The 13042-nt window shown below is 32.8% G+C and overlaps 1 protein-coding gene across 1 annotated transcript; it reads right to left on the bottom strand.

Moving 5' to 3' along the window:
- Positions 1-626: 626 nt before the first annotated feature.
- On the bottom strand, positions 627-12415 carry LOC148603815 (1,5-anhydro-D-fructose reductase-like). Its single transcript, XM_088553447.1, has 10 exons — positions 12324-12415; positions 10158-10325; positions 8964-9080; positions 5522-5599; positions 4440-4556; positions 4026-4135; positions 3302-3383; positions 2569-2652; positions 2144-2226; positions 627-1791 (listed from the first exon to the last, which is right to left on the bottom strand). Exons 1-10 carry the CDS (start codon positions 12387-12389, stop codon positions 1749-1751), a joined length of 948 nt encoding a protein of 315 aa, XP_088409573.1. The 5' UTR covers positions 12390-12415; the 3' UTR covers positions 627-1748.
- Positions 12416-13042: the final 627 nt, after the last annotated feature.

The raw sequence follows: 13042 nt of genomic DNA, 5'->3' as shown, positions 1-13042 counted from the left end.
GTGTCCATGCTTGTACATGTTATTCAGAGCTATACCTCTCCTGTCGTATCAAGCTGCCCTACGAAGTACTCGAAAAAGGCAGTTTATGTTATCGCCATTTTTTGACCAGTCAGTAATTCTTGAATATGTTAGGGTACGTCGTACATGTATTAACAGTCTCAGAATACTACTAATAACGATGAGTAAATTGAGTTTATCCATTTATAGGCCGTACCGCTACTTTCAGAAATTTGATAGTATTTTAGCTGAATTTCCTGTGCACTTCAGCGATGGTAGAGGTCATTTTGGTTCTCTTGCTTACTCTTGCAACTGTTGACGAAATTTTCTGACTTTGTATTCCAGCAAAGCTAGAGGTTACCAAGCAAACTTTTTTTATGAATTGGTGCCATCCTATGAAAGAATGGAAATTCTTAATTCTTGTGTTGTAAGATTAAACTGTCTGATGAATTTAAAAAAGATTTTCAATTCTTGATATTATGTTGAGTTGGGTATATCAAAAAGATAATATTCACTTTTTAAGGTTTCCATATATGCACGATTGTACGAAATTACATGTACATGTACATGTACAAGCTTGTAAATGTTCAAAATATTTCTGTGGTATAAAGAGTAACAATGTCTTGTTTTAACTATTTAATGACAATGTATTACATGTTAGGTACAGTTCACATGGAGTAACAAAAATAATTAAGTGGCTAAACAATCTGGTTAGATTGGATCCACATTTGGTGTCAATTAAGAATAAATAAAGTAAAATATCTGTAAATGTGCAGCATTTGATACAGTGGATTTGTTGCACTTTATACAGCATTCATTTATAGAAGACTGTCACACCAGCAGTCGTCAATTTAAAGTGTAAAAATAGATACAAAATATATGTACAAAGTAACATCATCAACACACTTATTTACAGAACAGCAAGACAGACCAAGGGAGAAACCATTTCATTTTAGATCGGACCAGATTGAATTGGAAGTACTCGGCCATTTCCGCTTCACCTTCTTCTAGATGCCATAGGGCCATAAGGCATTTTTATCTTTTTTTCTTTGTGTAACGGCTATATACATTTGTATGTACAGGAACATGAGTATTTCTTGTCCTGGTTTTATCAAACGTTATTGTCCTGATTTTTATCACACGCTATATGGTCATACTTTTTTATTTCAAATTCAATTATTGTGCTCGAATTATATAAGAATGAAATGGTTGCTCTTTAATATAAAATGGTCCACGAAGCACAGAATATAACTAATTGCATTTAGCCAAGGTGTAGTACTTAAAAGTTCGTTTAATCGAACTAAATACTACGTTTTAAGTTCATTTCTAAATGACCAGGTTTTGGTACATGTACAAATGTATATACATTTATATGCTTGTTGGTACATATACATATATAATTAACAAGACTTTAAGATACGCGTACAATGTATACACAAGTAGCATTTAAGCTACATGAATAAGCGACACATTTTAGGTACATGTATAAATGACTAGGCTTTTGGTACATGTAATAGTGACTAGGTTTTAGGTACCTATACAAATGACTAGGCTTTTGGTACATGTATAAATGATGAGGTTTTAGATACATATACACTGAATGACTAGACTTTGAAGTACAGGTGAAAATGACTAGATCTATAGGTACATTTACAAATGACTAGGCCGAGTCCAAGCTCGTGTTAATATATACGATAACAGCATTGAATAAATTAAAGTTCTATGTACAACCCCATTCTTCACAGTTAATGTCAAAATTGTTCCTTGAACGGATACTCTGGATGGTCTTGCATTCTGAAAAAAAAAATAGATATCAATATCAGACGTATGTCTGGCGCGGATAAAGCTTACATTTGGTTAACAAAAATTAATCTGTATCCTCTTTTCAATTATTTTTCCATAGTGTTGTATAAAACTGAAGGTAACGGCAGAGGACATCGGGAGCTATAAATTATCAATTCATCAGATAAACTAAAATAGAAAAGAGTAATCAAGGGAACCAAGATTCTAGCGGTAATCAAAAGAATGTAATCCAGGGAAAAGACCAGACATGGGAAACAGACATAGACAACAAAGAACATAAAGTAACTAAAATAATACATACAAAGTAAAAGTAGAGAACACTATATTGTCTGTCCATTCTTACCCTTTGAAACAAAATATCCGTCTGTTACAATCTAGCTTTGACAATTCTTTCATTTCATTTGAGGTCAAAGAGAATTTCTGGATCTACAAAGAAAAAACAAATCACCCGTATGAGAGCTAGTTAAACACATGTGCAATAACTCGATATTACAAACGTGTACATACTGAACTTACATTTGTATATGTTATTCTGTAGCTCTAATTCATGCACTTCCACGTCATTGTAAATCAATTCAAACTTATGAAAATAACATCTCATAAACTCTGTTTTGATTGAACATTTTGGCCTAATTTATCCATAAATCGACAGGGTCAAAGGTAAAAAGTTCTAAATCGGTCAAATTGGTGTTTCTTTCGTGTTTAGATATCACTACAATTGTCAATTCTATCATGGGTATACGTCTACTAGAAAGCACGTGATCTTACCTCAAGGTTAAGTCTCATTCGTTCCGGGTTCTCGGTCTTGGGTATCAGAATCAGTCCTCTCTGTAGCAGATGACGTAATAATATCTAAATGGAGAAACAATTTGTTACATGTACATGCAATTAGGTGTTAGAATTGGATTGTAACGTTTAGTTTTGTATTTGTTAATATGTACACCTTGTTTTTTTTTGTTTTTTTTTTCGATGTACGTGCTGATACAGCCGATTGGTTTATACAAAATAAAAACGATTTTTTTCTGAAAACTACCAGATCAAAGCATAGTAAGAGTAATCAGGGGATTCTAGCGGAAATCAAATGAATGTAATCAAGGGATAAAGACCAAACACGGAAAACAGACAAACACAACAAAGAACATAAAATATTCAATATAATACATACAAAGTCAAAGAAGTAAATGAGCAACTCGAACTCCACTAGTATCTGGGAGCATGGACCAAGCCCACCGGTAGGTTGAACCTTATCTGCTTTTTCTAGAAACATCTAGTAAAGTCTTCTTAAAATACATTGTATTCACGTTTTGTAAAGACATTTTTTAATTTATGGACGTTAACAAAAATATAAAACAACTAATACACTAATGAAAAAAAAAACGTTAGTTACGTCGTAAATCACCAACAAAGACCATTATTAATTAATTTATAGATTTATTTACATGTATTAAAAATACTTGAAATACATGTAACATATTACCAAACCAACATGCACTGTATTTACCTGTGCCGTTGTTTTCTGGTGACATTTTGCAATCTTTTGAACAATCGGCTCTTCCTGTAGGGGAAAGCATTTACCATTGTTTCTGGAATAAAGAACATATCATATAATACAATTTGTAAAAGAAACAAACACAAATCTATAGCATAATTAACAAACAAAAAATATTCAAATATTGTATCACCACGACAGTTAAGTAAAAGTAATAAAAACGCCATTGTTAAAATGTACGCACTCGAATTGTTTGTGGTCAGATTTGTCATTGTAGCCAGTGGCCGCGATCTTGGGGTTTATCTAGGTGTTCCAACTGTGTGGTAATAGAAAGTCGACGAGAAAATCCTACCTAACAAACGTGTTGTTACATGTACCTACTAACAGACGTGTGGTTAAATGTACCTACTAACAGACGTGTTGTTACATGTACCTACTAACAAGGTGTTGTTACATGTACATGTTCCTACTAACAGACGTGTTGTTACATGTACCTACTAACATACGTGTTCTTACATTTACCTACTAACAAAGGTGTTGTTACATGTACTCTTTGTAATATTTTTAATCACATACATGTAAAGTGATAAATGCTAATATCGCGCGTTACACGTAAATGCTCACCATTAAACATCGTTCATATTGAGCTTTTAGCAATGGTGTACTTAGAGTTGTCTTAGAAGTAACAATTAACTGCCTAACCAATCTTCACTAATTACATATACAGGTATCTAACCTTATTTGTAATCCTGGTGACCCAAGTGGTGCATAGGCTGTGACGGATATGTTTCGTTTCTTGCAATGGTCAATCAGTTTACTTTGTTGAAGGTATCCATGACATTCAATCTGTAATTGTACATTGTAAGGTTCGTTTACACGCATGCACAATTGAATTTCAGAGGCGTATCCAGGAGGACGGGTTGTTGAAGTCCCCTTTTGTACATGTAGAAACACATTTTGTTAGTTTTGTGCAAAATTTATTCAAATATGAGCATACATTTACAACAGACTGATACCCCTTTCAAAATCCCTGGATCCGTGCTTGGATTTTATAGTCCCCTTCGTATACACGAGTCTTTTATTGTGATAATGAAACATTTACAGCGATTTAAAACAACAATCATTTAGACAAGGTGAAGGATAATCTTACCTGGTTAACGACCGGTTTTATCTTGGCACTGTTACATATTCTATCAATCTGATTGGAGTTAAAGTTGGAAAGTCCTATGGCCCTCGTTAATCCCGCATCCACAAGATTTTCCATCTCCTACATAAAACAACCATAAAATTAAAGTACAACAATAGCGAAAAAAATGAATTTTGAATCAAGAATTGAATGTAGATTCCTTTCTTTTGCTTTGGTTTATATTTAGAATTATTTAAGATTTTGTAGGTGTACTATGATTGCTTTTGTTCAATTCTCTATTCGTTGATTGTATCTGTTCTTATTTAGTACCATATTTTCGTTACCTGAATACGTATAAAAGCTATATGGATCAGATGCACCGGGAAAGATACTCGTCGTCCACCCGCCAATTTGCTCACACGATGTCGAATCCGGGTAAAAATGAAAGTGGAAAATTATGATATGACAGAGATGGTCACGAACCTATTCACTGACGGCAACGTCCACCTTGCCACTGAAAGTGCAGTAACAATCGGTGACGTGCATGTAATTTGTTAGCAAGGTGGGCCATACAGTTAACCCGCTTGAAAAAAAAGTTATCCACTTGATAATACTATTTAATACTATCTTTACAAATTATCCAGCGCATAAAGTTTCGAACAAACGAGCCCTCGGGGCGGCGAAGCAGTTGGTGCCGTAAAGGAATGCTATCTAAGAAAGTTATTTTCACCTCAAATTTTTTCAACGAAGATTTTTGCATCACCAATTCAAATAAAAATTTTGCATTGTAAAACAGAGCGTATCATGAGTAAATTAAATTCTTTAAAGAAATACAAAATTGTGAAAAATAAAGAGGTAATCTTATTTAAAGAAAATAACCTAAATGTGTCAACTAAATAAATGTGGATAGATTATTTCTGATATTGTCATCCATTCATTTGAAGGAATCTGATGTTGTCACCCATTGCCATCAAGAATCATGCTGCTCGGACGTTAAACCCCAACAAACAAACAAAACAAACCATCAAGAATCTGTTGTTGCCAACCATATCCGTCAGGAATCCGACGTTACCCCCATTCCCATCAAGGATATAATGTCACCTTACCTTCCAGATTTCTACGATATCGGGATAGTCATAGTCATCCGAGGAGCAACTTGGGTACGGCGTGTGTTCAGATTCCTCCTGTAAGTAAACATACATCGACATCAAATAAATTGGTATATATGTCACATTAAAATACACCTTGACTTTTACTTAAGTACCTTTCTGTCATATACTATGTATAAAAGAAAAATTCATCCACGAAAAAAAATAATAAACAGCGTGAAAATCAGACAAAATTTACCATTGTTTACAAAAGAAGTAGGGGAGGAATGTCCCATATTCCAAGCTATAAAACTGATCCTTGGCCTCAGGTACTTGCCATATGTTATGTCTAACCCACAATGGTGTCGAACTCGTGATGTCTTAACCGCTCGACCATCTCGCCCCAGGACTATGTACTACAGTACTATATATAACTGGTGGTCAGTACCAGCGCCATGGTAAGATCAGGACAAATCACGTAGCTTCGGGGTATTGATGGATAATGACATGGACATGGATAATTGCAGCGAATAAATAACAATAAAATAAATGTGATACCTTTGTTCATGCAAGACTAAAGAGACCATGGTTCAAATTCAGTGCTTCCGGTTCTTCATAGTTTATTTTCTTTGGAAGTAGCCAAATTAATTGTACGTGCTATTATCCAATTAGTTATTCTATAACTGACTTGAAAGGCATTTGATACCAGATTAAAAAAGAAATATATAATAAAATAAGGGTAACAACAAAATTACCGAACAATAATCCGGTCAATAATCACGTCAAGTTCAAAACAAATCTGGCAAAATAGATATCACACCAACGGAGTAGCTGATACCGCATTGGTCCTGACTTGGTTCAGGCATTTCAAACGAAATGATGTGTTAAATCTAGGTTTTACAGTGCGCTAAATCTCGCCCTTCCATTGCGGCGTGAATATACCAATGGTGATTAAATAGCATGTGTATGCTATTGCGTCATAATTGGTAAATCAACGATCACATCAGCACAAAGAACAATTTACAAAAAGAAAACAATTACACATTATTTTAGAAAACACTGAGTATTTTTCAACCAAGTACTTATATCTAAAATAGAATTTGGCAAGAGACCTTTTTGAGACGCGTTTCTTCACATGTCATGCTGATATTTATGGCGTTCAAGGAAATCAGATTCGTTAGTACTTGCTCTAGCGTAGCGAATCAGTTGTGAAATATAAAAAAAACATACACAGGAGATGAAGGTATATTGCTGCACTGGTAAGGAAAATTTATGATATTAGAATTTAAGTTGTCGCTTTTATCATAAGTCTTAGTGTTGAGATGACCACTGTTCAAATTCGAGATGTCCAAAAAGATGCTAAAGCTGTTTCTATAGTCTCATTTATCTCGAGCTATGTTGGATATATTGAAAGTAACCATTTACCAAAAGGTTGTTAATGGACATCAACATATCTGTATGTAAAGTTAAAGGATTTAACACCTTTTATATTTTTATTCTTTGCGAAATTCTGAAGAAATTCAGTCTCGTATGAATATAAAAACAAATCGGTTAGGAGACGAGCAGAGATAGTGCCCATTGGAATGCCAACTTGTTAGAAAAAAAACTTCAGCAAAAGATTTACGACTAAGTCCTTTCAAACGAGATTTAATTTATCATGTGGCAACGTAGTGGAATGATTGAGAAGTCAAAAGTTTGGAGAGAACTTATTTCCGAAAAGCTTCGGGATTTTAGTTTTTGAAGTAAATATTTTGAATTTTAAAGTATCCACATATGATTAATGCCACTACGAGAGTAGGTGATATTGCAACTAGCTTACTGTCCATACTTCACTACAGACAATATCTTTGTACAGTGAAGTCTACCTGAATCATTCGTGGAGCTAAATGAGTTATATAAGTGTAATTCAATGAGCATAATTTTTACTCATGAGTTCAAATATTTTTTTTTCTCTCGAAATACACGTACAAAAACAATTTGATTTTCAAAACAGTAGAGATGATATTGAGTCCAATTTACTACCAATCCTAACGCTCCCCACAAAAAATATCCGATTTTGTCGCAGTTTAAAATAAAGCGATTCGTGTTTTTTTTGGTTTTTTTTTGTTTTGTTTTTTTGTTTGTTTTTTGTTTGTTTGTTTTTGTTTTTTGCAAAACAAAAATGTGAAGCTTACAATATAATTAAAATATAACAATGCCTTGGATTGTTTTTTAGGTAACACCGACCCTTAAAAATCTAAAAGCTAGCATTGAAACATTGGACTTTTAGGGTAATGCATCACAAATAAAGAAAGAATAAACATAATAAACTGAAGGACCGCGTAGAATGTGATACATAAGGTCAGTGGAAACTTCTCAGACATGCATGTTATGGTTTTGGTCAGTCATGAATAACAAAAGAGTTCCAAATATCTATAGAGTGTACATTTCATATTATATCGTGGAATTTATTTACAGTTATAAAATTATCACTAATTGTAGTATCCGATATAGGATATTAATCATAGTGACATATAGTTGACGAGACAGAGTCATCAATCACTGGTGAAGTACATACTAAAGAACATGATATGTAGCACATACGGTGATTGAAATGGGGGCGTGCATTGGCTAACAACCCTTTTAAGGCACGGACGTGTATTGTATACGTTAACGGATACGGGACGAGGCTATATTTATAGTTTATATATATATATATATTTATGAAGAGTAACAGGTAGAGATCGACCTATACAGAATGGTTAATGTGTCATATACGAAATGCATGGATATGACAGATACTAATTTTCCAGAGGTCAACCATACATGTATGTTAGTAAAACAGAGTAACATGACTACTCTAAACCCATCCGCTTAAGCCATGAACTCTGAGAGCATTCTAAGGCTACTATATAAATGTGATTGTTTGATCTTACACGTGAATTACCAGGGAAAACTACCTGGATTGGTAACAATTTAGGCTATATTTTTGAATAAAATTGAACAGTTATAGTTAGAAAAAAAATCATTCAAATTGAGACGGCGCTGTTGTTCATGTCGATAAATGAATTGCTCCTTCATGATGGGTACTACTTATTATGCATGTTCTCGCTATGTATTTAAATAAATCCACCGATTGCAAATTACATGAAATCTATAAATTTCAAAAGTAGCTAATCTATACATGGCACGAAAATTGAGAAAGATGTTAAAATGTACCTCCCATGTATGTAATTCAATTTTAGTTATAGGTTATTAGTCGTCAGTTGTACATAGCGAGATATGCAAAAGAGTATTGAACGAGGCAGGGTGTATACAGTAGATATACCTACTTTGATAAAGGCAGGATGTATACAATAGATATACCTACTTTGATAAAGGCAGGATGTATACAATAAATATACCTACTTTGTCCAAGGTAGGGAGTGTACAATAATACGTACTTTGACCGAGGTAGGGAGTATACAATAGATATACCTACTTTGATAGAGGCAGGAACATGTATTAGGTAAAGGTCGACGTAGTCCATCCTTAGATTTTTAAGACTTTCTCTAAGTGAAGATTCTATTCTATCCTTCTGCATATGGTAACAAGGAAGCTAAAAGATTAATTAAAATAGATAGGATATGGAGAGAAAAAAAAACACGCGTAGAAGACAGTTCTCTCAATCTGATGTCATCACCAATCGTCACTATACCCTCTAAATACTGCGTGCTTGGCGGAGAGTCATTGGTATGACGCGGTCGGGATTCGAATCTAATATTGCACCAGGCATGGCATGTATTGTAGGTTTTCTTACGTGAAATATCTCTCACTTCTGTATGTATATGCATTATTCCATGTCAAGATAAGCGTTCTTCACGACCAGAATGTCTAATGGTTTGCCTACAGCTGCTACATAGATTTGGGTCATGATCATATATTTTAGATTTTCATTCCAATGACAATGAATATGTAGGTAAACAGTAAGCATTTGACATTTTGCTATTGTCTTTATAGATAATTTATTCAAGTAAATTTAATAACTGTTTGAAAGGTACATGTACAGACGAAATTAGCATTCCATGTACTTCCCTAGTCTGTAAGTCGTGTAGAATTACAGACTTCCTGGGAAAAAATAGTTGGACTATAAAAATTGATATATGACAGTTCAATCAATTTCTTGATTCAGAGAGTGAACTTTGTATCACATTGAAATATCGTGTTCAAATGCGTCTTCATGACAAATGCACCGGTTAAAAATTACAAGCAGATCTTTAAAAAAATAGTCAACAAACTTTAAAAGTTAATAGAATGTAACTATATTTAATACGTATACAATTTTATTCATGCTTTTGTACTTAACATTGACACACAATTCCCATTAAATAATTTAAATACATGTTTTGTTACTGTCATTTCAGCATATTGCATGAGGTAATTTATGAGAAAGCGATTATTTACCTTTTATTCTCAGAAAAATGACACTTTTTTTGTTTTACAAAGCTAATATTCATAAAACATTGACATAATTAGATAATATTTTTTTTAAATGAGAAAAGTACATGCCATTCTAAAGGGCATTAACCAAAAATGTTCTTAGATTCTTAGTAACATGTAGATACATGCATTTACATTTTGTAACAATGAGGAAATATCACGCAGTACAAGAATTGACTTTTTGTACACAACCCACCTTAGTTGTGATATGAAGTTCCGATCTTTTCACCTTATTGTATATGATAGCATCTTCTAAGGCATGTCCTAATGCGCGTTCTGTCCTGTAGGCATGGGCTGTGTCAAAATGTCTGTATCCGTGATCCAGAGCTTCAAAAATCACCCGATGCATATTGTCAGTAGTAATCTGAAGGCAAACGAGTCATTTAAATGAAACATACTTTTTATTTGAATAATATAGAAAAAAAATAATTTAGATTTTTTAGAGTCATATATTGAGATCCGAAAGTCTGTTTTCGTTTCGTTTCACGATAAAAGTAATTTCTGTTTCAGTATCAGCAAAAAATATACCAAAGCATCAAAAAGAAGGACAATTTAAGAAACACAAAATTACAAGTATAACTAAAACATGAACATAGAGACGAACTACGTGTATAACGAAACCAAAACCAAACAGAAGATAAGAAAAAAAAGCTGCTTCTAAAAAAATAAAGTGCTTGCAATAAGAAACAAATTATAAAAAAACAAAAACAAAAACAATGCAAAACAAAAAAAAAAGTGGTATTAGGTGGTCTGGAAAGGTAAGCATGTCTTGGTTCGCCAGTGACCTCTGTCATGTTGCAAATGAATAAAATGTGGTGATGAAAACACCAAAAAAAGCACCTGTAATATGAACTTTATATGTTCCGAACTTTATCTGTCCAGATTAATGATTGCGTCATGATTATTGTAGCATATAGCCTTTTATGAATTACACAATACAAAAGAATCATATACGAGAGATGACAAGGTGATGTACACAATACTACATATGCATTAAAATGAAATATTTCAAATTTGAGATAGATGTTTGATTGTCCTTCATTTGACATCATATAACACAAGAAGAAATGGATATCCTTGTTGCATTCCCTTTGTGTCTTTAGAAACGCCTGTTAAGTGGGATGAAACGAAATGAAGAAAAATTCGTCAATTAATTTCATGCCAACAAATATTTTGGTTTTCGGAAGTCGAACATATAGACTGCAAAATGTCATTCGTATTGTTTTAGATAAAGAGTTTCATTACTACAAAACGATACACTTGTACATAGTTTTATAAAACATATTTGTAAAAGGTGAATGGAAAAATAGGTGAAGGGAAAATCAATGTCATTTTGAAATATAAGTAATCTGAAAATGGTAATTGTATGCTTTTTAATTATTTTGATTGAAGCATTGCAATGATATTACTGTTATCATTTGAAAGCTCAAGAATTATTATTTCAAATCTTTCAAATTGCAGATTACGTATTACATAATGAGAAATTTATTTCAAGTAAAGTAGCATTACTTGTAGCTTACAATTGTACAGTACTTGTATTACAATTACAATGCAAAACCAGGACTAAACCTGTCAAACTAACTTGACACATAAACTATTGCTATAATGCCATTCATCTCCACGAACTATCAAAAACGCGTATTAAATAGAAACAAATGCCACTAATAATATTGAATGGTTATATTAATATTGATTTGCTCTCATGACCTCTAAAGACATATATTACTTACAAAACCTTTGGTATATTGATTAATAATGCTCTAATAAGTAATAACATTTATGTACCTGCGTGTGTGGGTTTATGTCTGCATGATAAGAAAATGACCTAGTTATCACTGCAAGCTACCTTGCAATTTAAGAAATTTATGTTAAAATTTAAGCCATTGATGTTGGATACTCTTTCTGATAATGGTTTTTTTCAGTTAAAACAGAAATTTTGTGCCATAAGACTTAGAATTGTATAACAATGTGTATAGTAGAATCGGATATTTTGTTAATTATCATAACCTTTTAAAAATATGTACAGTAAAGTACGCTTTATAACTCAATACCTAAATCTTATTTATTGTGTTATTCTTAGTCATCCAGAGGCAGATACAATGCCATAATGTAACGTCCATCGTCTTGATAACTAGACTTTAATTATGTATAGCGATTTACTTTCGATGTACATATTCTAGATTATTATTGTATTATAGAGAAGTAAATTCTTAAAATACAAAAGAGTCAATATATATATATTATAAACAAAAAGTAAAATAAATTCAGGAAAATATGCACAATTACAAATGCACGTTTTACAAAAGTTGTTGTATTTATTTCTTATTTGACTTAAGAATAAATGAAATAAAAGATTTCTTACTCTTGATGTCCCAAATCCAATGCCTGGAATTCTTTGTCCATTGCTCAGAATAAAACTATCCGCCATAATTTGTATTATTCCAGCTAATTGTATAAAAGATAAAAGATAAAAGTTATAAAACAAAAGCAATTTTTCGCAGAATATATACCAAGTTAGGTCCTATTGGGGTTACCACCAGGTGACCTTTAACTCATGACATGTTCCTGTGTATTACTTAACCGCGTATTTTTTCCAGGTAAAGACATGCTCATGTGAACAGGACTTAAAAAGGGAGTTTTCGCAATTTATAGAAAAAAATCCGGATTGGTATAAAATTATTGCGTTATATTTATAGTAATGTTAAGCGAGATATATGGTAGATGCGTTTGTTAACCTAATTGTCTTGGAATATCTATTTTCAAAAGAGGAATTATATAATTCATTTTTAGACATACGTGATATAATAAATACTTGGTTTTGCTCTCTCTCTCTCTCTCTCTCTCTCTCTCTCTCTCTCTCTCTCTCTCTCTCTCTCTCTCTCTCTGTGTGTGTGTGTGTGTGTGTGCTATACTACATTTGGTGTCACTATTTATGTTTCTACCTATGACAAACGATTGTTGTTTTACCTACTAAAATAATTTCATTTCTGTTTTGTCTTGAAAGTTTAATTTTTCTCTTGAATGTAAGTTTAAGTCCATACATATGAACGTCATTAAAATCTTCTAACAACGGTTTGTTTT

This window comes from Perna viridis, chromosome 11, assembly GCF_037379345.1.
Source record: "Perna viridis isolate PV_CMFRI_1.1 ecotype Kerala chromosome 11, ASM3737934v1, whole genome shotgun sequence".
NCBI classification, from domain to species: Eukaryota; Metazoa; Mollusca; class Bivalvia; order Mytilida; family Mytilidae; genus Perna; species Perna viridis.
The sequence above is the reverse complement of the archived record's forward strand: the minus strand, read 5'-3'. Positions and strand labels throughout refer to the sequence as shown.